This window comes from Phoca vitulina, unplaced genomic scaffold (assembly GCF_004348235.1).
Source record: "Phoca vitulina isolate PV1807 unplaced genomic scaffold, GSC_HSeal_1.0 scaffold6, whole genome shotgun sequence".
NCBI lineage: Eukaryota > Metazoa > Chordata > Mammalia > Carnivora > Phocidae > Phoca > Phoca vitulina.
The window spans coordinates 69,640,533-69,666,626 of record NW_022589709.1 but is presented as its reverse complement, the minus strand read 5'-3'; the positions used below and the strand labels follow the sequence as shown (position 1 = coordinate 69,666,626).

At 36.0% G+C, this 26,094-nt stretch overlaps 1 protein-coding gene across 2 annotated transcripts in view; it reads left to right on the top strand.

Annotated features, from left to right (window-relative positions):
* RBM27 (RNA binding motif protein 27) overlaps nucleotides 1-26,094 on the top strand; it is a 71,025-nt gene that overhangs the window by 23,144 nt on the left and 21,787 nt on the right. For both annotated transcript variants that reach the window (XM_032404442.1, XM_032404441.1), the window contains exons 8-14: nucleotides 1,588-1,722; nucleotides 10,546-10,710; nucleotides 12,353-12,502; nucleotides 15,558-15,702; nucleotides 16,356-16,509; nucleotides 19,269-19,565; nucleotides 21,649-21,789. In XM_032404442.1, coding sequence (XP_032260333.1) covers nucleotides 1,588-1,722; nucleotides 10,546-10,710; nucleotides 12,353-12,502; nucleotides 15,558-15,702; nucleotides 16,356-16,509; nucleotides 19,269-19,565; nucleotides 21,649-21,789 — 1,187 coding nt within the window. The remainder of the gene's footprint in view (nucleotides 1-1,587; nucleotides 1,723-10,545; nucleotides 10,711-12,352; nucleotides 12,503-15,557; nucleotides 15,703-16,355; nucleotides 16,510-19,268; nucleotides 19,566-21,648; nucleotides 21,790-26,094) is intronic.

Here is a 26,094-nt window from a genome sequence, read left to right as displayed (position 1 = left end):
CATGATCTCAGGGTCATGAAATTGAGCCCTGCAGTGGGCTCCAAACTCAGCGGGGAATCTGCTTGAAATTTTCTCTCTTTGCTCCTTCCCCCACTCATGCGCCGCTCTCCCTCTTTCTCTCTCTTTCAAATAAATAAATCTTATGACAGTACATATGGTACACATATTATTCTACTTCTGTGTGTATTTGAAAATTTCCAAAATAAAAGACTTTAAAAATTATTTTAATACTCTTGAAGAACTTATAAAAAGATTTTATTTATTTGAGAGAGAGGGAGAGCAGATGCCCCTAAACTTTTTATTTTTGAAATTATTATAGATTCATAAGAAGTTGGCAAAAATGGTTTAGCATGAACCCATGTACCTATCACCTAGCATTCCTGCATTAATATTCTTTATAGAATACATTAAAGTTGATAAAGGTTTGGAGACATTGGCTACATTAGGTTCTTTTTTTATTTTTTTTATTTATTTGAGAGAGAGAGCGAGCAAGCGCACAAGCCAGGGGACAGGCAGAGGGACAAGCAGACTCCCCTCTGGGCAGGGAGCCCGATGCAGGGCTTGATCCCAGGACCCTGAGATAATGACCTGAGCCGAAGGCAGACGCTTAACTGACTGAGCCGCTCAGGCACCTGATACATAGATTTAACATTGTCATGTAAATGATAAAATTGTGAAGCTCAACTAGAGATTTTATTCCCCAGATAAAAAAGCATCTTATTATATAGAAATTGTCACAATTAAAGATGTGATATGTGGGAATATTTCTGTTTAAAAGTGAAACCCAAGAATGTCATTTTCCCCCAACATTTTGCTATGAAAAATTTCAAGCAAACTGAAAAGTTGAAATAATTGTACACTGAACACCCATATACTCACCATCTAGGTTCTGTGATTAATATTTTACTATATTTGTATTATCACGTATCTTTCTCTCTCTCCCATTATTATTTTTGATGCATTTCCTAGTATGTTGCAGACATCAGTACATTTAAACATGTTCCTAATGTTGTAGAACTTAAGAGTTCTATAGAACTCTACCATTATCCCAGGGGCGCCTGGGTGGCTCAATCTTAAGCGTCTGACTCTTGATTTTGGGTCAGGTCATGATCTCAGGGTGCTGGGATGGAGCTCTGCATTGGGCTCCGTGCTCAGTGCGGAGTCTGCTTGATGATTCTTTTTTCCTCTCCCTCTGCCCCTCCCCCTGCTCAAGTTTTCTCTCTCTCTCAAATAAATCAATAAATCTTTTTTTTAAAAAAGGAGCTTACCATTATCCCAGAAAGATTGTTCAAGTGCTTTCTCAGCCATTTTTCACTCCCACTCCCCAGCGGTAACTGTCCTTTTTTTTCACCCTAGAATTGTTTTGTCTGTTCTAGAACTAAAATGTCATCTTAATTAATTATGCAACTTACAGTGCTGAAGCCTGCATTTATCAAATTCCTTAATTCTGTTCTATGCCAAAGTAGGTACTTTAATTATGGCTATCCAAATTAGTTTTAGTATAGTGAGTATTTTTATTAGTTAGGAAACATTAATGCTCTCCCTTTTTTCTTCTTCTTTTCTTTTTTTTTTTTTTTAAATTCTTAGGACCACCGATAACACAGTCAAGCTTGATAAACAACCGTGACCAGCCTGGGACAAGTGCAGTGCCCAATCTTGCACCAGTGGGAGCAAGACTACCTCCTCCTTTACCCCAGAACCTCCTTTATACAGTATCAGAACGTAAGTAAATATTGCTTGACTTAAAATTGCTAGGGTATAGAAAAGCTAAGTTCCAGTGTCATACTTTTAAAAAATACAATTTTTCTTCTTATGGACTGTACCATATAAAAATTATATTTGTATTCACAAGGCAATTTACTGTGTGATTATACTGTAAGGCTGTATTTTATCTTGTGTGCTAATGGAAGAACAGGGCAAGGCCTTCTGCTATAAAGGAAGTAGCAACATTTAGTATCTTCTGAAGGACATGTATTTTGAAGCTTTAGTCTCTTATTCTAAAGGAAATTTATTTTGAAGCTTCTGTTCAAAAATCGTTCCTCTGATTAAATTTCAAAAACATAAGGCTTATCTTTTAAGAGTATACAAAAGGTTGGATAAAATACGCCGAATTATTTAACTTGTATGTTGGAGTGATGATAGAGAGCATCATTTAACTGTAATATTTAGTGGCAATGCTATTTATAACATTTATGTTTAACTATAATAATTTGTTCTTAAATCTTGGTTCTCTCTGATTTCTTAGGTGTTTTTGTCGTTATTTTTAGTTTATTTAAAGCTTTTTAAAATATTCCTTTCTCCAGAAACAAAAATAAGGTAATTGGTTGTTAAAAATGTCAGATTATGGGGTACCTGGGTGGCTCAGTCGTTAAGTGTCTGCCTTCGGCTCAGGTCATGATCCCAGGGTCCTGGGATCAAGCCCTGCATTGGGCTCCCTGCTACGTGGAAAGCCTGCTTCTCCCTCTCCCACTCCCCCTGCTTGTGTTCCCTCTCTCGCTGTGTCTCTCTGTCAAATAAATAAAATCTTTAAAAAAAAAAAAGTCAGATTGTGAGATTTTTTTTTTTTAGGATTTTATTTATTTGAGAAAGTGAGAGAGAATGAGGGGAAGAAGGGTCAGAGGGAGAAGCAGACTCCCCGCTGAGCAGGGAGCCCAATGTGGGACTTGAGTCTGGGATCATGACCTGAGCTGAAAGCAGACATTTAACCCACTGAGCCACTCAGGCGCCCCGAGATTTTTTTTTATTTACAGAGCTATGTAGCTTTATGAATAAATTCATCTTTTGTGCAGTGTATTTATCATAAACATTTCTTCATCTTTATCATGTCATGGTAAGGCAATTCAGCAATATAATGAAGCCCAGGTTTAAATCCTGGTTCCATTACTTAACTGTCATTGTGATCGTAGGCAAGTTACTTCATTGAATCTCAGTTTTCTCTTCTGTAAAATGGGAATAATAATAACGTTACTCACCTCAAAAGCATATTTGAGGAATAAATGCATTAATACATCTATCTGGAATAGAACTTGGCATCTAGTAAGCTAAATATAAAGATTAGTTTTTATAATACTATGGTTACTGTTGTCTCCTTAAATTGCAACTTTGCTGAAATCAAACATAATTATCTTCTCTTGAAGTGTCTACCTCCACTATCCCTGTGTGTCTTTATAAATTGAAGTAACACCATCCAGTCACCTAGAATTGAAACCTTGACATGATTGACTCATTGCTTTGCTTTATTTATATCTAGTTAATCAAAAAATCCTTTCTCTTTTTCTTTGAAATGTCCCTTTCTATTCCTGCTGTGGCTTCTGCCCTCATCCACACTTGAATCACCTCACATTTGGGTTATTGCTATAATCTTCTTGACTCCATTATATTTCAGTCCCCCTCAGTCACACCATATAATGTTGCTAAGCTAATTTTCCTGAGAAAATGAATCAGAACAGTACCTCATGAGAACTCTGCAGTGTCCACAATTTCCCCCTAAATTACATATATATGTTTTTTTATAAGTAGTCTCCATGCCCAGCGTGGAGCCCAACACAGGGCTTGAACTCAAGACCATGAGATCCAGACCTGGGCTGAGATAAAGAGTCTGAAGCTCAGCCACAGAGCTACCCAGGTGCCCCTCCTCCCAGACTACCAATGAACCCCTCCCTATAGTTTCTCTTTCTATAATATACCCTGCCCTTCTTGGTAATCTCCTTTTTTCACTATACTCCCACATGTATCTTCTCTGGTTAGGCCAATTATACCTTGTCTGTGCCTCCGTTGTGACTCAACTTTCTTTTTTTTTTAAAGATTTTATTTATTTATTTGACAGAGAGAGAGAGACAGCGAGAGAGAGAGCACAAGCAGGGGGAGTGGGAGAGGGAGAAGCAGGCTTCCCACTGAGCAGGGAGCCCGATGCGGGGCTCGATCCCAGGACCCTGGGATCATGACCTGAGCTGAAGGCAGACGCTTAACCGACTGAGCCACCCAGGTGCCCTGTGACTCAACTTTTCTTTTCCTGTCTTCACTCCTAGTAATCTGCTCTCTCTTCTCTTCTTTCAAGGCCTAAATCTTCTAAGTACATGGGGAACATTATTGCTCTGTTGTAAACTCCTACAGGACCAAAAAGTATTTATTACATAATGACATATAATTGTACACAGGCCCACTGTTAGATTTCTTTCATGTATGTTAATTTTATGTTCAGCTGAGCCTCAGAACAGAAACCACATCTTAGTATCTCAGTCTTCTAACTACTATAGTGTCTTTTTATAGCGCATGTTTGTTTTACTGCTTCTCTCATTTTTTAGAGAAATTTTAAACGTAAACGTAAAGAAGATAGTATAATGCGTTCTCATATACTTATTACTCAGCTTCAAGATTTATCAATCCTGTATCATTTATTCTCCCCAGTTCATCTCTTAACATTATTTCTTAATGCCTTTGGACTTGTAAGTACAAAAAATGGATTATTTATCTGAGAGTTTGTTGCAGATGGCACATTTTCTTACTGTTAAATTTAGCATTGTGACTCACGATAAAAATTCTATTTTGTTTTGAATTTTTTAAAAAGTCTGGCAATTACCATTTATTTTAATATTGTTAAATTTAACATCGTGACTCACCCTGTAAAAATTCCATTTTGATTTTAATTTATAAAAATCTGGCAGTTACCATTATGACTTAGCTTCATACTCATTAATGGAGCAAGTATTTATTGAATGCCTTCTGTGTGCCAGGCATTGTGCTACATGCTTGAGAGCCAACATGAAAAAAGGCAAACTTCATGTTACTTGAACACCATTTTTCTCTTTTTAAAAGCAAAAATATTTTGTGTAAAGGCCTTTTAAAACATATAAGTTCCAAACTTCTGTTTCAGATGCTGGTAACATTTTTAAGAAAATCTGGGGGAGCAGTGCAGTTAGCAACTTTTTATTTGCCACGTTGTAGAATTGTATGTGAAAATATCTAGGGTCATTTCAATTTAAAAAATACATTTTTACATTAAAATACAGGCTAAAAGACTATCCTTTTACATTTGGTTTTCTGAAATGCTAATTACATTTTTTCCTTCTTTTTTGTGTCAGACCAGTAAAAGGTGATAACATCCTTTTGGCATTTGTGAATTACTGCTTTAGGGTATAGTCTCATATATTGCATCAGCGGTTTAAAGAGATTTAGTTGGTTGGCAACTGAATGTTTTGGAAAGTTACAGAATTATTTGTATCAGACAATTTAAAACTTTGTACTATGCAAACTACTCTCTTCCTTATTTATTTTAAAGATTTATTTATTTTAGAGCAAGAGAGCGCACCCACGTGAGTGGGAGGAGGGGCAAAGGGAGAGGGAAAGAATCTCAAGGAGACTCCCCGCTGAGCTTGAAGGCTGATATGGGGCTTGATCTCATGACACATGAAATCAGTACCTGAGCTGAAATCAAGAGTCAGACGCTTAACCGACTGAGCCACCCAGGAGCCCCTCTCTTCCTTTTTTAAAAGTTAAATTTTGATTCTAAAATTTATAGAGAAATTTGAAAACGTAGGAGATAGTTTCTGATCTCAGTGTAAACAGTACAACTTTTTTTTTTGGTGTAATGTAGTTTGTTATACATTTTTTTGTATCTTTCTATTCACCTGATTTAAAAAGGTTTTTTTTAAATTTCATTCTAGGCAGGTAAGTTAAATCTTTCAAATTGTTCAGGTATACTTTCCTCAATAGTATAATCAGTAATTTCCAAAAAAATTAGAACTTCACTTCAAATGAAGTAAAAAACTATGTTTACAATGTATTAGCTCTCAAAGTTTAATAAGTTGGGAAAGTTTAAATTACGGATATTTTATTGTCAAAATTATCTTTAAAATTCATTACATAGAAAATGTTTATAAGTGGGATAGAGTGTATCAGATGGTATTTAGTTATGAAAATTATTTCAGTAGAGACCTGGAATATACAGAGAAAAATGAAATCTGGATTTTTAGAGATAAAAATAGGAGTCTGCTCAATGCTAGGTACTGGGAATATACAGATGAATAAGAAATGATTCTTCTAAGAAGCAAAAAATTTAATAGTGGAAAATAAATGTTTTTTTAAAAAAACAAGTACAGTATATTTTGCTGTTATGACTGGATGAACAGAGTGGCTCAGAAATAGAGGTGACAAAGGAACTAATTCTGTCAAAAAAACTGTCATTTTGGCTGTGGTTATTACTTGTTTTGGAAAAGGCCAATTGAATATTAACAGAAGAAAAGAAATTATCCACATCATATAACTGGGCAGGATATCGGTGGCTCATGGTAATGGTATTTAAAAGGTGATGTCAAATGGATATAGTTTAGAAAAAACTCTGAAATTTTGTTGTTTCTTGAATTAAAAATGTCACAGATATCTGAAAAGGACTTAAATAATAGATGTAATTGAAATTTTATGGAAAGAGAGCAATATCGTAACACCTATTAAAATCAACTGTTTCCTCTGAAGTACTTAAAATATTTTACCCAAATTTGAATTAACCAACTCACTGTATACATTCTTGGTTTTCACAGTACCATTTTCAAGTATATTCTCTGTTTTCCCTTAAATTCAACCTGTTTCTTAAGTTTATTTGAAGAAGACATAGTAGGAATATTTTATGATTGCTAAGCTCACTCTAATGAGTGTGTGAAAAAGTAATAGTAGAATATAATATTCTGTATTCTACAAATTGATTTTTAGGTTGAAGGGAAGTTGTAGTCTTCAAATGAATTTATGTAAATTATCTTTATCTTTCTGAAAATATATTTCCTCTTACCAATATGTAAAGTTAGTGAAACACTATACTCCTATTAAACTTGAGATTCCTTGTTTAATTCTGTGGAACATTTCTCAGTGCAGAATCATGGATTTTGATGTCTAGAGAAGTGTATTGATATCCAGTAGAGTCACTGAATATTGTTGGGGTTTCTCTCCTCTTGTGTTTTACTTTGGTTTGTCTTATATTCAATATCTTACTGCCCATTTCAACAGAGTTGCATCCAAAATACTTGTCATTGGGATACTTTTAATAAATAAGCTTTCATCCTTTCGTTAAGTGACTATTGAGTTCCTACTACGCACGTTTAGGCCCTGGAGCTTCAGATGGTGTGCCAGGTACCTTGGATTCTAATACAGAAGATACATGATAAATATGGCCAATAATTGGAAGGTGTAGCTTTTTTGTTTCCTAATTGAGCTTTTAGTTTAAAACTTAAGATTTTTTTCCTGGGAATACTCTAAATGACAAAATCAGGAAATTACAGAGTAGCTAAAATTTCAGTTTGCATAAAGACTGTCTTCACCCGACTAGAGTTAACATTAAGAATGTGAAAATTTTGCTCTCAGGTATGTAAGATATATGAAAAACTTAAGATAGGAGCACGAACTTGGGATGTTTGTAGTTTGGAATTATCTGGTCACTCTCTATGCCCATCAGAACTAAACTGAATGAATATAAATTGTGACCAGCTCACCTTCACCATTATTGTAACCTATTTGATTTAAGAAAAACTTATTTTGGAAAATTTCAGATATACACAAAAGGAAAACAAATACTGCAGGAATCTTCAGGTACTCAGAGGCTTCAACACTCCTCAATATACATGGTTAATCTTACTTCATCTATAACTCAACACTGACTTGATTATTTTAGAACCACCCCCAAACATAACATTTCATCAGTAAGAACTTAAGTATATATCTCTGAAAGATAAGGATTAAACACACACTACCACAATACTTTATCACACTCCCAAAATATTTACTGTTGTCAAATATCCAATCAGTGTTCATATTTCCAAATTGTATCATAGGTGTCCTTTTACAGCTGGTTCTTTGAAGCTGCATCCAACCAAGGTTATATATTACATTAAGAAGAGACCTTTCTTAAGTCTTTAAATCTGTAACGATTTCCCTTACCTGTTTTTTGGTTTTTCCTTGGTTTTTGGTTTTTCCTTGACATTTATTTAAGAAACAGATCATTGTCCTGAAGAATTTTTTCACATTCTGATCTTGGCATATTGCTTCCGCTTGTGTCATTTAACACATTCTTCAGTCCTCTATATTTCCTGTAAATTGGGGGCTAAATTTGGAGACTTTAGATTCAGGTTGGTGTGGTTGTTTGTTTGTTTGTTTGGTCATGAATATTTTATTGATGTACTTTCTACTGCAATATTTCATGATGTACATAATGTTGGGTTTTTTCCTTTGTTGTAAACATTGATCAATGTGTACAGTTGTTTTCATTCTGGTTCATCCATTTTAAAAGTTGCTCATGGTTTCAGCAGCCATTTGTGATCACTGCTTAGATCTGTTGTTTCATTAGGGGTTATAAAAGTGTGATTCTAATTCTGTAATTTCTTCTACGTTTATTGACAGGCATTCTATGAAGTGAAACTCAGTAGTGTTAACCATTTGGTTAACTTGAAATGCAGTTTTTATAAAAGGATAAATACTTGTTTCCTTTCATTTGTTAGTTTTCAGAATAATGAATTACTGCTTTCCTTGTATCTTCCAAAGGGGATCATTATGAACTCATGGATTTTTAACATGTTTGATATGTTTCACCCCATTACATCCTTTTTGGTGTTCACATTGTTTCATCTTTGACCATGGGAGCCTCTTCATGTTGGCTCCTGCAGATTGTTTTGTTTTTGACACACCTAATTTTTTTTTTTTTTAAGATTTTTTATTTATTTATTTGACAGAGACACAGCGAGAGAGGGAACACAAGCAGGGGGAGTGGGAGAGGGAGAAGCAGGCTTTCCGCGGAGCAGGGAGCCCGATGCGGGGCTTGATCCCAGGACCCTGGGATCGTGACCTGAGCCAAAGGCAGACACTTAACGACTGAGCCACCCAGGCGCCCCCACACCTAATGTTTGATAGTGTCTTGCTTCTGGAAACACAAGTTGTATATATATATGACGGTATACCAGGTTTATCTTAATTTTCTGCCCAGACCTAGAATCAGCCTTTTGTCTAAGGAAGCTTTTTGTTTTTAAATAGTATTTAGAGATTGCAGTAGGTGTTGTTGAAGAACATCAGGCTTCATTTGAATAAATTAAATGCATGTTCTTTGTCACTCATGTTGAAGGGACATTGCGCAAATTAGCCTTTAACTTTTCAATTCACTTTGAGACAGTTATTAGTTAAATATACTGGGTACATTGAATGCTGTGTCAAAAACTTAAACCAGTCATATGGACTGAGAATGTACTTCCCCATTTTTCTCTTTAGTACACTCCTTCATTCTGCAGGAAATTCTGCGCAGTAGGTCATTCTTACAACTATTTTTAGATTGTTGATATGTTAGATTGTTTTTGTAACGTAATGATTGAAAGAGACTTTTTAAATGTAAATATTGAAAGAATTGGTGCTAAGCGCAGAGTTTTGTGGTCTGCTGTACAGTATGATTTGTCACTTGCCTCTTTGCTTCATATATAGGAAGAGAAGGATAGTAAAATTTAGTACATCTGTTTCCCTTCTATATTTCCTATGAAATCAGGTGGTTGCTTTATGGCTTGTTCTGTTAAAGTGTATTAAAAAGCTTTTGGAAATTTATAACTTGTTAAGGACATTCATTGGGTGTAAAAAAAATTCTAAATTCACTTTATTTTATCTTGAGCCACATGTGAATGTCTGACTTTAGATATAAAGTATTGAGTAAATATTATAATAGGTCTCATGGGGGTAGTCAGTAAAACAGATACTAGTAAGTGACCAATGAAAGAAAAAGACTCCTCCTTGATACTTCTTTTTAAATCCTGTTCTACCAAATTTGACTTCATTGTGTCAGACATTCTTCCATTAGTAAATGTGAGCACTAAATTTCCTTTCTTTCAAAAAGTGGTTCCTCATGTCTGAGGTAATTTCATATGTACAGTGTTTGGTCTGTGTATCTGAGGTTTTGTCCTTTTTTTTCTTTGTCTGTACTTGTTATCCACCTGCTAAGGGGTAGCAAGTTTTCACTATCTTGTTTAGTTTTTTTCTTTTGAACGTTTCTTATTCTCTATGAGGGTATCCTTGTGGGGGGGTGTGTGTATGTGTGTGTGTGTTTTTTAATTTCTTTATTCTTTTTTCTGCCCTCAGATATGGGAGTATGTTTTGTGTGAACCTGAAATTATGTGAGTTTTAGGAGAAGAATTGTTTTTAATGGGTATGACAGTCTTCAAAACTGCATGTTTTATTGGATACAAGTTTCTACACGAATAATAGCTTAGGGCACCTTTGTCTGATAGTGTGATATGGTTGACTGTTCAGTTTTGTGTACAGTTAGCACATAGTTACTCACTTCAGATTATGAAAGATGGAGATTATACAGTCATACTACCTAATTCTTACTCTTTCTTTATACCTCAGTGCATCCTAACCAGTTGCATGTCCGTTTCTGGAGTTAGGAAGAATCTCAGTAATACCTTTCTCGACTGCCATTCACATTGGTGTACTTTTCTCTGTTCTTGGCTGAAGTCTCAGGAAGTAAGTCATTACCTGAGAAGCTTGTGACTCTCATTCCCAGCTGCCCTCCTATTCTTTCCTCTGTAGGACAGCCCATGTACTCTCGTGAACATGGTGCTGCTGCATCTGAGCGACTTCAGTTGGGGACACCGCCTCCTCTGTTGGCAGCTCGTTTGGTGCCACCTCGAAACCTCATGGGATCCTCCATTGGGTACCATACCTCAGTCTCCAGCCCCACCCCTCTGGTCCCAGGTAAGCTTTGCTCCAAATGGCCATCCACCTCTCTGATCTTTTGTACCACAGCTTGCCAGCCTAAGTGGTGACTGGCATCCTGATCTGCTGTCACAAATTCCCATTAAACCTCTTAGGTAGTTTTCTACCCTGTTTCTCTGCTTCTTTGATTTGTCCCTACTGGTTGGTAGATGATGAGGCCTCCTGTGTGTCTGTTATCTCTGGTGTCCTCTATTTTGAGTTTTAATGCCTCAGAAACAAAAGTCATGCTAGTTCTTTGATTTCTAATCCAATAAATAGGAAGAGGATATCTACTTGAATGTTTTCTAATCAGTTACACATTTCAAGAAAAACTAGGTTAATTTTTTTAAAAACAAAACAAAACCATCTTGATTTCTTGCTGATCAAGGATGAACATGTCTTTTTTTTCCCCCCTCTGCCTTATGTGTGGACTGGCTGTGTATAATGTAGTGATTTCTTGAAAATTCTTCCCTCCTACCTACGTGTACATGTTGAAGACCTGTGTGGAGTGCTTTGTGGGTGTCTCATGAGGTTTTTAACATTTCTCACTTTGCCTTTGGATCTCAGTTCATCATAATTGACTTAAGGACTTAAGTTTCTAGGGGTTCTGTGTATTCTCAGGAATTAGAGAATAAGGTCATTTGATTATGTAACTTCTTTAAAACTTTCTACAGCTATAGGAGATTTAACTATAGGAGATCTTCTGTCAAGACTACCAAGTAGTAACTGAAAACTTTTTTTTATAATTAATTTGCTGATCTTCTACTTAGAATCATAGAACTGATTGGCCATTATTAAGGATCTGAATGTCTCTTACCTTGTAGCTGAAACTTCCTATGAACGCCATAGAGATTTTTCCACTAAGAAAATAAAAAAGAGATGCAAGGACTTCTAAAGCGCAGTGGGGAAAACCAGTGTCTTCACTTAATCTTTACTGTTCTTTGATTTTATGTAGGATGAAGAGGATATATACTATTTAGAGATGAACACTCAATTTCTTTAACATTAACAAAATAGTTATTTAGCAATAGAATTTTAAAAATTAAGTATTTTTAGAGAAAACAAAGGGAACGTGATAAAAGTGACATTGATGAGGTTGTTGGTAGTAAGATCATGATTATGTTTAGACATCCAAAATTTATCTTATTTAGCTGTTTGAAAGAAAGCATTTGAAATGTTTTATGTATGAAACCAGCTATTATATCTCCCTTTTAAAATGTAGATAACCAAATTAGTAGATTGATTTTCCCCCTAATTAAAAGAGTACCTGGAAATTGGTGAGACATGATAACTGGGGAAACTCAACCAATCCTTTATATATTGTATTCGTGTATGTACATGTTTCTCTTAAAATGTTCATTGATGTTAGGATTAGGTGATTAATATAGAGGATAAAAATGGCTAGGTACATAAATCTGGAAATACCTCTGTAATCAAGAATGGATCTATGTATCTGTGTTTTGGGACAGGAGCATTTTCATTTCTTTCACTTTCAACAGGTATGTCTATATACTGTAATTCAGATATATATGTATAGGTTGATATATTTGTTGAAGAAAAAATTCATTTTTTGCAGTTGTTTGTTAATGAGAAATTAACTTCTCTGATTTGTTACGTGTTTTGTTGTTTTGTTTTCCCCCAGATACATATGAACCAGATGGTTATAATCCAGAAGCTCCTAGTATTACCAGTTCTGGTAGATCTCAGTACAGACAGTTCTTTTCAAGAACACAGACACAGCGCCCAAACTTGATTGGCCTAACATCTGGAGATATGGATGCAAATCCAAGAGGTGAGACTGCCTCATACTTTCTTTGATGCTCTTGTTATACAGGAGTTCAGTATAGCATTTCAGACCTCACCAAAGTCCAGAATTACTTATACATTGTCTTTTTGAAGAGTGCTATGTAATCATATCAAGTAAATTTGTTTGAATAACTGTATCTCCAAATTTTATTTTAAAGCTATAATTAGAATATATTTATTTTAAAATAAAAATAATGCTTATATATATATATATATTTTAAAGATTTTATTTATTCGACAGAGAGAGACACAGTGAGAGAGGGAACACAAGCAAGGGGGAGTGGGAGAGGGAGAAGCAGACTCCCACTGAGCAGGGAGCCCGATGCGGGGCTCGATCCCAGGATCCTGGGATCATGACCTGAGCCGAAGACAGATGCTTAACGACTGAGCCACCCAGGGGCCCCAGTACTTATATTTTTTAATTGCTATTTTTGTAGACCTTTAGGCTGTTTTAGCTGTTTACTGGGCACAGTGTTAGATATTAGGTAAAGAAAGATGAAATGACATGCCTCTTGCCCTCAGAGAAATTGATCACTTAAGGGCCTACTTTGTATCATAAGAGCTGTGCTTCATACTAATAACTGAGAATCTGAAACACTGTAATAAAATCATTTGATCTTTTTTAGTATTTATGATTACAACCATATGTTAGGACCTTTGCAAAGCATAGTCACAAACCTTTAAAGACTAAATGTAAAAAAATAAAGACTAAATGCAAGCATTTACCTTTAATATGGGTTGATGTCCTTCTTTTTACTCCCCTCTGAAAGATTGGGCTAGAAAGTTTGATGACATTCCAATTCTTCTTACTTATGTAGTTTGATCTGTAATATTTAATTTGAATTTGAATGACTGGCCATGGGCCATCCTGATTTAATTATATAGTGTCCATTTTCCTGTTCTTACTTTCTTTCCTAGCTTGCTTTTATTAACTTTTCTTTACTGCCATTAATATCAGTGTTACCACCACAGACTAACAGTTTTGTGTCAAGATGAAACCAAATGCTTTTATATGTATTATTATCTCTTGTATTCCTTTCCTACAACTCCTTGAAAGTGGTACTATATTTATTCTCTTTTTACAGATAAAGACAGTGAGGGTTAGAGAGGTTAAAGATCTTGCCCAAGGTCACACAGCTATTAATAACAGAACTGGAACTTGAACCCAGGTGTATCTAATTCTGAAGAATATGCTTTTACCTTCTGTGCTATGATGCATAAATTATTACCAGATTACTTGAAATTAGTGGGAAGATCATATTCTCAGAAATTCATGTTTTCCCTTTGCCACTAGTCTGGTCTTTGTATGCATTCATGTATAGTAATTCATGGCTAATCTCACTGAGGTAGAAGTCATGTGGTTTTTGTATAGCAGGCTTGGTTTGTCATGTTGGCAAGTCATCGAAGTTCTAGCTATACTTTCCTTTTATTATAAAACACTTCAGTAAAGAAAAGCACGAGGCAATGTTAAGAGGTAATCATAACTGTTCTAGGGAAGATATAATGGCATCTCAAATTCTAGAATGCTTTATGCCATCACAATTGCTATCTCCTCCATTAGTCTTCTGAAAAGAAAGGCCATAACAGGGCAGAGATCATAGTTACTTTATTCACTAATTCACGCATAAGGTCTAATAAAATTGTTGGAGCTATAGCAGCTGCTGAAGAAATATATGTTAAATGAGTGAACTTGCCTCACAATTTCCCTGACTGTCACACAGTGAAATGGTATATACTTCCTCCACCCCTCATCCCTGCCCTAACAACTAGCCCTACATGTTATTCTTTGCTGCTAGTTTTACTTTTGGTGGAGTTACTGAAGTTAAGGAGAATATTCAGAGTATATCAGGCACAGATTTGTGTTACTTACTTTTTTATTCAACACATCTCTTCCCACCCACAGATAAGCCATTGTAAGGTTAGTTTCTTTTAAGTATTTTAGTCTTAAATGTTGTGAATGAAATATACCACTTTATAGTATTGGCTTTGGATTTTCCTCCCAACTTTTGAGTTTGAAAAATTTTAAACCTACAAAAAATTAAAAGAAGTACGATGAACATCTGAATACCTTCACTTAGGTTTACCATCTGTTACCGTTTTATCACCTTCGGGTGTGAGTACTTGCTTGTATACATGTACATTCTTCTCTTTCTTCTTTCTTCCCCTCTCCCTTCACATTTTTTTTTTCTTGAACTACTTGAAAGTGTATTGTAGAGATTGTGCACTTTAGATCCTTTATTTTACATCCAAGAGTAAGGTGTAGTCCTATATAAGCACAGTATCTTTGCTACACATAGGAAAATCATAATTTCATAATAATATCCTGTCTGGGTGAACTTTTTGTTGAATCACATCAGAATACAAATAATTTCACTATATTTATGGTGCTAAGTTTGCTTGCCTGAGATGATAATTGTTAGATCTCTCCTTTGTAGTGTAATCATTTGTGGAGTGGTACTTTGGCACCACATAAATATCTTGTTCTCAGGGCACCTGGGTGGTTCAGTCGGTTAAGCATCTGCCTTCGGCTCAGGTCATGATCCCAGAGTCCTGGGATTTAGCCCCCCATTGGGCTCCCTGCTCACCCAGGCAGCTGGGAGCCTGCTTCTCCCTCTCTTCTATCCTTCCCCCCATTCTTGTGCACCCCCCCCCCGTGCACACTCTCTTTCTCTCAAATAAATAAAATCTTAAAAAAAAAAGAAATTTCTAAAAAAAAAAATCTTGTTCTGTAACAGTCTTTCACTGATTTTTTTTTTTTCTTTTGTTGCATCCATTGAGGATCCTTGCCTGAATCAGTTATTACATTGGAGTTGCCTATGACTTTTTAAACTTGGATATTGTATTTTGGATATTGTATTTTTAACAAAGGAGAAAAAGGAGGCAGTTGATAATTTTTTCTTGCTGTTAAGCATTTCTGAAAAGGAAATGGTAGTTGGGTGCTGTTCACGGTGCTTTTTTAGCTTTTAGGCTAAATATTTTAATCATTTGAAATTCCCCAAACACCATGCATTGTTAGTAATGTTAATTTTTGTTTCCAACAGCTGCTAATATTGTCATCCAGACTGAACCACCAGTTCCTGTTTCAATTAATAGCAACATAACCAGAGTAGTTCTTGAACCAGATAGCCGAAAAAGAGCTATAAGTGGTTTGGAAGGGCCGCTCACAAAGAAACCTTGGCTGGGAAAGTAAGATAATTTGCTACTTAGTAACATCTAATTGGTGTTTTTGTTATTTTTGTGTGCATTAGTAAATTTGAAAAATTAAGAGTTGTCATTAACCAATGATTTTCAAACTATGTGTCTCAAAGTTAGGGTTCCCAGAGGCATCATTGGAACATCTTAAAAATGGAAGAGCTAACAATATTAATAATAGATATTAGTAATTTGTATTTATTATATATAGACCTAGCCCAGTATTAAGAATTATTGAGACACTGGAAATGAAGAGAAAAGAAGAAAAACTTACATACTTTTGCAGAAGTTGAAAAACACTCTGTAAAAAAAATGATGTTCTTTCCTTGCTTTAAAGTTAGACTCCTTGGTAATTGTGGTGGATCTCTTTAGGATATGATTTTTATTCTTATTTGGGCCTCTTTCATTTTGTGATCTTTTGCTATTTAATCTTTTTTCTTTCTCTCCACCTGTTCTGTTCCCATGTAAAAGGAAGATGTGAAAATTATTTAGTAATTTCTGAAGAATGTTAAATAATTTCTCAAGAATGTTAAGAATGTCTTACAGATGACACTTCAATACATAAAAGCTTAAATTATTTGTTGGCCTTTCTCGTGGCTAGGCATAAGGTGGGGGAATTAATCAAGATCTATTAATATTCTTTTCAGGCAAGGGAATAACAGTCAGAGTAAACCAGGATTCTTGAGAAAGAATCAGTATACAAACACCAAATTAGAAGTCAAGAAAATCCCTCAGGAATTGAACAACATTACCAAGCTCAACGAACACTTCAGCAAATTTGGAACTATTGTAAACATCCAGGTAAATGTGGCTAGGTTGGTGACAGAATTAATGTGGTTTTACGCATCTTTGAAATTACTCTTGTAAGTTCACTTTGCTTAAATGAGCCAGTAATTAGTCTGATTGTCTCTGCTAAGTGTTTTAAGCTCCACTATATAGCTCTATGCCCAACTTTATGATGAAATTGTTAAGTTGAATTTGTTTTTTTATGCATTTGTTTCTTATCCACAACTTCTTCCTGAAAGACACAGAGTTAGCGTATTTTTGTTCATAGTGCTATCTCAGGACAAGTGACTTTTTAATCTGCTTTAGTATTCTCACTAGGTAGGTGAGATTTTTGGTGATTTCTAAGATAGCAATTTTGTCTACTGAATGACTCATATTGTAGTGAAATAGTAATTGGTTAAGGATGGTTCTAATCTTGAGAATTTTAGTCAGTGTAACATGTTATCTAATATCTCATAAATTGTAGCTTTTGTATTCTGTCTCCAATTTATGAATTTGTGGTTAAGTGTTATGCTGTGATTGAGAGTACTTGAAGGTTTCATTAATTTGCAGTTTCAGTTAGTCACCCCTGATGGTTAGTGTTGTCATCAAACCAAAATGTGATTTATATAACTGAGTTTAAGAAAGTAGTATTAGGAAATTTGATATTTCAAAGAACTCAAATCTTTTTGAAAGATTTTTTTTGAGAGATTTTTAAGCAGGTTTTGTGTCTGAATGTAGTACATGTTTAATTTTATAGATGATTGGAAATACATTAAACAAAAGTGAAAAAACAAATCACCTAAATAGCACTACTTTGCAATAACAATTATTAATATTTTAATGAAAAGACATACTATATTTGTTTATATGGGAGAACACACATATGCACATTTACACATGTTCTCTTTTTATTTTTGTTTATTTATTTACTTATTTTTAAAGATTTTATTTATTTAACAGAGAAAGCACAAGCAAGGGGAGTGGCAGGCATAGGGAGAGGGAGAAGCAGGCTCCCCACTGAGCAGGGAGCCCGACGCGGGGCTCGTTCCCAGGACCCTGAGATCTTGACCTGAGCCGAAGGCAGACGCTTAACCAGCTGAGCCACCCAGGCACCCCACATGTTCTCTTTTTAAAAATACTTTACACACTGGGGCGCCTGGGTGGCTCAGTCGGTTAGGCGACTGCCTTCGGCTCAGGTCATGATCCCAGGGTCCTGGGATCGAGCCCCGCATCGGGCTCCCTGCTCGGTGGGAAGCCTGCTTCTCCCTCTCCCACTCCCCCTGCTTGTGTTCCTTCTCTCGCTGTCTCTGTGTCAAATAAATAAATAAAATCTTTAAAAAAAAAAAAAATACTTTACACACTTCAAGAATACAAAGTCATACCAAATGTCTCTGATTACTTTTTTTCTCTTACATGTTTCCTGGGTCATTATTATTTATGGCATTTAGAAAAATAAGATGGCTTAATGTAGTTTGGTAGATGAGTCTCGTCTGGTTTCCATAAAACATTCCATAGACTGGGTGGGTTAAACAACAAAAACTTATTTGGGGGGAAGTCCAAAGTTAAGGTACTGGCCAATTTGGTTCCTGACAAGGGTTCTCTTTCTGCTTTGCAGATGGCCACTTTCTTGCTGTGTCCTTGAATTGTGGAAGGGGAGAGAGAGCTCTTCCTCTTTCTATAAGGCTTCCAGTACCATCTGATTAGGGCCCCACTGTTATGACCTCATTTAACTTTAATTATTTCCTAAAAGCCCTGTCTCCAAATGTAATCACGTTGGAGGGTTAAGATTTCAACATAAGAATTTGGGAGGGGGGTTATAAATCAGTCCCTAGCTATAGGCCATCATTTATTTACTGTTCTTTGTTTTGGGGAATTTCTTTTGTTTCTGTTGCTTTATATAAAAACAATGCTGTGATGAGCCACCTTGTCGCTGCACCTTCATTATTTTTTTATGATGCATTGCTGAATTAAAGAGAATTTTAAGACTTTTTATTTGAGCTGCCAAATTGTTCTCCAAAAGGGTTGTGCCAATGGGTACTCCTAAATGCACTGTATGAAGCCTCATCAACACTGTAATATGGATCCATTAAAATTTTTTTAGCCCAGTTTCGTATGTGAAAAATTATACTTCTTTTAATTTGCTTTTTTAAAATAGGTTTCTAATTTATATAGATCTTTTGTAGGGTTTTTTTTTTTGGATATGCCTATTGTCTTTGCCCATTTTTTATGAAAGTATTTACAGTAGTGCTTTTCTAAGCCACTGCTTGTCATCTATATTAAAAATACTTTTTCCATTCATCATTCAGGTTAGGGCATATGTGGACTGACAGATTTTAAAATTTTATGTGGTAGAATCTACTGTTCTTTGTCTTTATGGATCCGACTTTTATATGTATGCATAAAAAGGTTTTCCAGACACTCAGATTATACAGATATCCACCCTTTTTTCCTTTGTGTTTTTATCAGGTTTTTTGTTTATTGTAAAATAGTTTCTTTTTCTGGAGTTTATTTGAATGTAAGATATCTGGGAGGGATCTAACAACTTTTCCCCAAGTGGTTAGGTAACATTACTAGGATTATTTGTTGAATAATATTATATTCTTTTATGTATAATTTTGGAAAATATGCGTATTATCTCTTAGAGGATGGAGAACTTTATTTACAAAGTATTCAGAATGGATTTCAGCAGGCTGTTCTCTGCTTTTGAATTCTTTATCAATAATTTACTTGAATTTAACTATTTGTTAATTTCTGTGGGGTTTTTTTGTTGATGCTTTTGTTTTTTCTTACAGGTTGCTTTTAAGGGAGATCCAGAAGCAGCCCTCATCCAGTATCTTACTAATGAGGAGGCCAGGAAGGCCATTTCCAGTACTGAAGCAGTTCTAAACAACCGATTCATTCGAGTTCTGTGGCATAGAGAAAACAACGAGCAGCCAGCACTACAGTCTCCAACACAGCTACTCCTGCAGCAACAGCAAACGCTTAGTCACCTGTCACAGCAGCACCATCATCTGCCACAGCACCTTCATCAGCAGCAGGTGCTGGTGGCCCAGTCTCCTCCCTCAACGGTACATGGGGGTATCCAGAAGGTAATCCACTGGTTCACAGAGAATGAGAGGTCCTCTGGTCCCACCCTCTATCTAGATCATTGTTTCTCAGTTTGGGTCCTTAGGTCTTCTACATTAAAGCCACTCAGTTTTATCTACAGAGAGCAGCATCTCATCTCCTGAGAACTTATTAGACATGCAGTTTCTTGGACCTCACCCCAACTTACTCAGTTGGAATCACTATGGTTGGGGCCTAAGCAAGCTCTCCAGATGATTCTTAGGAACTGTAAAGTTTGACAAGTGCTGTTCTTCTACTGGAATTGATTACCTGGGTACAAATTCCTGGGCCTTATCTCCCCAAACTTATAGTCAGTCTCTAGATATGAGGCGCATAAATCTACATGTTAAAGAAGTACCCTTAGTGATTCTTCTCAGCAGTAAAATATAGTAACTGTCCACTATCAAACAACTCTGAATCTAGAACTTTTGCTTTGTTTTGTGTTAGAATCAGTCATCCTTGTACCCGCTCTTCTGTCTTAATTTTTCCATGTAGAAAACTCTTTTAAAAAGCTCTTAAAGGGTGCCTGGGTGGCTCAGTTGGTTAAGCGACTGCCTTCGGCTCAGGTCATGATCCTGGAGTCCCGGGGTCGAGTCCCGCATCGGGCTCCCTGCTCGGCAGGGAGTCTGCTTCTCCCTCTGACCCTCCTCCCTCTCATGCTCTCTGTCTCTCATTCTCTCTCTCAAATAAATAAATAAAATCTTTAAAAAAAAAAAAAAAAAAAAAAAAGCTCTTAAAACTTTTAACTGAAATGTAACCTCCAAGGAAATGGGGATTCTGTCTATTCATTCTGTCTTCCGTGCCTAAAACAAGGCCTGGCTCACAATACGCTTGAATGAATAGACGAAGGAAGGAAAGAACAAACTACTATGCACTAGAGCCATTCCAATATTGATGATAATGATAACCTTTTCCTAGTGTTCTCTTGTTTCAGTTAAATGCATTCAGATTTTTAAAAAGGATTTCTTACCGTACATAGTCTTCTTTTTTTTTTAAAGATTTTATTTTTATTTATTTGACAGACAGTGTGAGAGGGAACACAAGCAGGGGGAGTAGGAGAGGGAGAAGCAGGCTTCCCGCAGAGCAGGGAGCCCGATGCGGGGCTTGATCCCAGGACCCTGGGATCATGACCTGAGCCGAAGGCAGACGCTTAATGATACAGACGAGCGCCCCCCCCCTTTTTTAAAAAGATTTTTACCATACATAGTCTTAACTCCAGTCATCGTCCTTTTTATTTGCACCTAAGCCTGGATTTCTTTTGTCTGTTCCACTTCATGTTAGAGCCCAAAGGCAAATGCTTCCCCTAGATGTTGGCCAAATGGTGTATAAAAGTGATACTGTCAGCTTTATGATCTATTATACCCTGTTCTGTTATTGTTATAAGCTACCATCAGTTAAAATCTCCAAATCCCTTAAAGGGAACATTTAAAAAATTATTAGAAATGTTTATCTGTACGAGCATATATACATATATGCATGCGTTTTTATCCAAATGAGCATATATGCATATATGCATGTACCGAACTACTGTTATTGGTATAAACTACCATCAGTTAAAACCCCCAAATTCCTTAAAGGGAACATTTAAAAAATTATTAGAAATAGGGCGCCTGGGTGGCTCAGTTGGTTAAGCAACTGCCTTCGGCTCAGGTCATGATCCTGGAGTCCTGGGATCGAGTCCCGCGTCGGGCTCCCTGCTCAGCGGGGGGTCTGCTTCTCCCTCTGACCCTCTTCCCTCTCGTGCTCTCTGTCTCTCATTCTCTTTCTCTCAAATAAATAAATAAAAAATCTTTTAAAAAAAAATTATTAGAAATGTTTATCTATATGAGCATATATACATATATGCATGCACTTTGTTATGACATTTTTCAGACATCCATAGAAGTATGGATAATAGCAATCGTTTGTATGTGTACCACTTAAAAAATAAAACCTTACAGATAATTGAAGCACCCTCCCTTCTCATTTCTTTATTTTCTTCCCCATTGTAATCACCACCCTGAATTTGTATCATTCCTGGGCATTTTAAAAACTTATACCACATATGTGTTTATTTTGTGTGTGCAGATAATGAGTAAACCACAGACATCGGGGGCCTATGTTCTTAACAAAGTTCCTGTTAAACATCGTCTTGGACATGCAAGTGGTAACCAGAGTGATGCATCACACTTATTGAATCAGTCAGGTGGTGCTGGAGAGGATTGCCAGGTATGTATTTCTGCGATCCTCAGATATATTTAAAGCTGTTCAGCGACACAGAGAAATTAAGAAATTGACTTTCATCCAGGTTTGTAGTGTCTTGTTTCTTCAATCAAGGTAAATGTGAGAGCTAACCTAAGTGTGGCAGGTATACTTCTCTAATTTCTATGATTCTGCCAAAAATTGGCTAAATTTTTTTTTCCTATTCAAAGCAAAGTAGGAATTTGAGAATTTTAGCCATTTATTAATAGATAGATGTCTTTCTTAGTCCATTTCTTTTCCTCTTTAAGTAAGAACTTAATGAAGAAGATTCTATCGTAATCAGAAGTCAAACTTTGGAATGTATTTTAAGTAGTTTCTTTGCTTTTAGGAATATATCTGTACAGTGACTTTCCACAATGGTGATTATTTCAAAGAGGGTCTGAAAAATTCTGAAAAAGAACAAGGGAGGACTAGCCCTACTAGACATTAAAAAATATTACGAAGTCTGTATAACCAAGTCAGTTGGCACAATGATAGACCAACGGAACAGAATAAAAGACGAGAAATAGACTTATTGGCAAATAGGAATTTTTAGATGTCAAAACAGTATCTTAGGTCAGTGGGGAAAATACAGAGTTTTTGATAAATGGTGTTTGGATAACTGGCTAGCCATATAGAAAAGATAAAATTAGATCCATTTTTAAAATTACATAGTAAACTAGGATAATTTCTAGAAAGATCTTGAGATTTAGATGCCGATGGAAATGCTAAGTGGTACAACCCCCATGAAAGCAAATTTGGCAGTGTCTGGCAAAATTATGTATGCATTTATTCTAAACCAGTAATCCTCCTCAAAATGTATGCCAAAAGTACATTTGTCAAACTGTGAAAAAATATATGTACAAGGCTAGTAATTGTAGACTCTTTATGATAGCAAAGGACTGCAAACAACCCAGATGCCCATCAATAGGGGACTAGTTACTTAAAATGTAGTAGTACATCCATAGAAGAGCGTATATGCAACTTTACAATGGAATGAGGAGTATCTTCATATGAACCATGAGGTGATCATCAGGCTATATTAGGTAAAAAAAAGTTAAATGGAACAAAACATATATAGTCAGCCCTGTTAGTATAAACAAGTAGGTCCCATGAACACATAAATATTTGCTTATTAACAGAAACAAAAATTCCTAAAATTAAAAAAATTTTTTTTAATTCCTAAAATTTAAATCTTGGTGGTTACAGCAAGAATAGAAGAAACTAGACAACTTTGACTATGTCTTGTTTTGGAGATTTGTCTTGGAACCATGTAAATGGTGAATGCAGTTATAAAATAAAATGAAAAAAGTCATCTCAAAATTAAAAAGAAAAATGAAACAAATTAACTAATGTTTGCATAAAAGGTACTTTAAAACACAGTTACTTGACTATAGATCGTAGTGAGATAAGCCCTGAGGACAAAAAGCAATTTTTAAAAAATATTTATTTGAGAGAGAGTGCGTGTGCATGAGTGTGAGCACGTGGGGGGCGGGGAGGGGCAGAGAAAGGGAGAGAGAAACCCAAGCAGACTGCACTGAGCTTGGAGCCTGACTTGGGGCTCAATCCCACAACCCTAAGATCTCGACCTGAGCTGAAACCAAGAGTTGGACACTTAACCAGCTCTACCACCCAGGCGCCCCACAAAAAGCAATTTTAAAAAGTATTTTTCAGCAGTCATGTTGGCAGCGTTGTTATTCTGAAACTGGTTTGTGAGCATTGCAGGATAAATCAAATGAAGAATGATATTGTTGTCACTGACAACTGAGATTTTTAGTGTGGTTGAAAAGAAGTGTACGGTAGATGGAATTAAGTAAAAACACTGTAGTCCTGCTTTGAATTGAAAGTATGGTTGATCCTTGAGCAGCATGGATTTGAATTGTGCCAGGTCCACCTGAACATGGATCTTCATTATTTATCTGTCTATTTATTTATTTATGGTTTTATTTAAATTCAAGTTAACATATGGTATATTATTAATTTTGGGGTAGAATTTAGTGATTCATCAGTTGCATATAACCCCCAGTGCTCATTACATCAAGTGCCCTCCTTAATGCCCATCACCTAGTTATCCCACCCCCAACCCACCTCCCCTCTAGCCACCCTCTGTTTGTTTTCTATAGTTAAGGGTCTCTTATGATTTATCTCCCTCTTTGTTTTTATACTATTTTATTTTTCCTTCCCTTCCCCTATGTTCATCTGTTTTGTTTCTTAAATTCCACACATGAGTAAAATCATATGGTATTTGTCTTTCTCTGACTTACTTTGCTTAGCATAATACATTCTAGTTCTATCCACATTGTTTCAAATGGCAAGATTTCATTCTTTTTTTTTTTTTAAAGAGTTCTTTTGCTGGTACACAATTACGTGTTTAAACTTATTCAGACAAGTTTTTTTTTTTTTTTAAGATTTTGTTTATTACAGAGAGATAGAGCATGAGCAGGGAGGAGAGGGAGAAGAAGGCTCCCCACTGAGTAAGGAGCCCTATGTGGGTCTCAGGATCTCAGGATCCTGAGATCATGACCTGAGCTGAAGGTAGACGCTTAACCAACTGAACCACCCAGGTGCCCATAAGATTTCATTCTTTTTGATGGCTGAGTATATATATTTATAAATACCACATCTTTATCCATTCATCCATTGATGGACATCTGGGCTCTTTTAAACATGGATTTTTAAATAATTACAGTAAAGACTGTAAATGTATTTTCTCTTATGATTTTCTAAACATTTTCTATAGCTTATTATCATAAGAATACAGTATGTAACATACAAAGTATGTATTAATTGACTGTTCATGTTATCAGTAAGGCTTCTGGTCAACAGTAGGCTATTAAGTTTTGGGGGAGTCAAAAGTTAAATAAGTGGATTTTTGGCTGTGGGATGGGGGGTCAGCACCCCTTAACTCCTGAGTTTTTCAAGGATCAACTGTACTGATACAAATTCAGATAGTTTTATCTTAAAAAACAAATAAGCAGTAAAAAACTCTAGAACATTTCTTAAATCTGCTCACTGGAAAGATCTAGAAATAATAATCATTCCAAGGGTAATTACCCCCTGCACCCTCCCAAGCACTCAGAGGAGCCAGGGGTTCTTGAAGAAATGGCTCTCCTCAGATTTAGGGCTGACAGTATTCCAGATGATCCTAGAATATTTTATCCAGCCAGAAAATGAAGTTGTCAGAGATTTCTAGAATCCTGTCAAAGAATGAGAAATTGTCATAAAGGCTCTAGATCTACTCACTAATTTAAAGGAAATTCATAGGACAGCAGAACATGTTACCAGAGTATCATATAATTCTGTGGTGAATATTGCAGGATGAGTGACGTGGTTTCTTCAGCAATTTGCAAGGAAAAGAAAGAGATGGGAAATGAAACAGTATTAAAGGAGACTTAAAAGAGATATAACCAGTTGCAGTAGATGGACCTTAATAGATCCCAATTCAAATGGGGAAAAATGTTTAGAAAATTATAATACAGTCTTAGGATGTGAATATCTAATCATATTAAGGAGTCATTATCTTTTAAGTGTAATGATGGTATTGTTATGTTTGTTTATTTATTTATTTTTAAAGATTTTATTCATTTATTTGACAGAGAGAGACAGTGAGAGAGGGAACACAAGCAGGGGGAGTGGGAGAGGGAGAAGCAGGCTTCCCACTGAGCAGGGAGCCCGATGTGGGGCTCGATCCCAGGACCGTGGGATCATGACCTGAGCCGAAGGCAGACGCTTAACGACTGAGCCACCCAGGCGCCCCTATTTATTTATTTATTTTAAAGATTTTATTTATTTGACGGAGAGAGACACAGCAAGAGAGGGAACACAAGCAGGGGGAGTGGGAGAGGGACAAGCAGGCTTCCCGTGGAGCAGGGAGTCCGATGCGGGGTTTGATCCCAGAACCCTGGGATCATGACCTGAGCTGAAAGCAGACGCTTAACAACTGAGCCACCCAGGCTCCCCATATTGTGGTTATGTTTAAAAAAGGGGTATTTATCCTTTAAAGATACAACTGAAATATTTACAGACAGAACAGCATGGTGTTTGGTATGAATGTGGAGTTGGGGACTTAAGTAAAACAAGATTATAGTGGTCTCCCCTTATCTACAGGGGATACTTTCCAAGACCCCCAGTGGATGCCTGACACCATAGATAGTACCAAACCCTATATATATAGTATTTTTTTTCCTGTATATCCTATGCATAATAAAGTTTAATATATAAATTAGGCACAATGAAATGAATAACAACAATAATAAAATGGAACAGTTATAACAATATACTTTAATAAAAGAG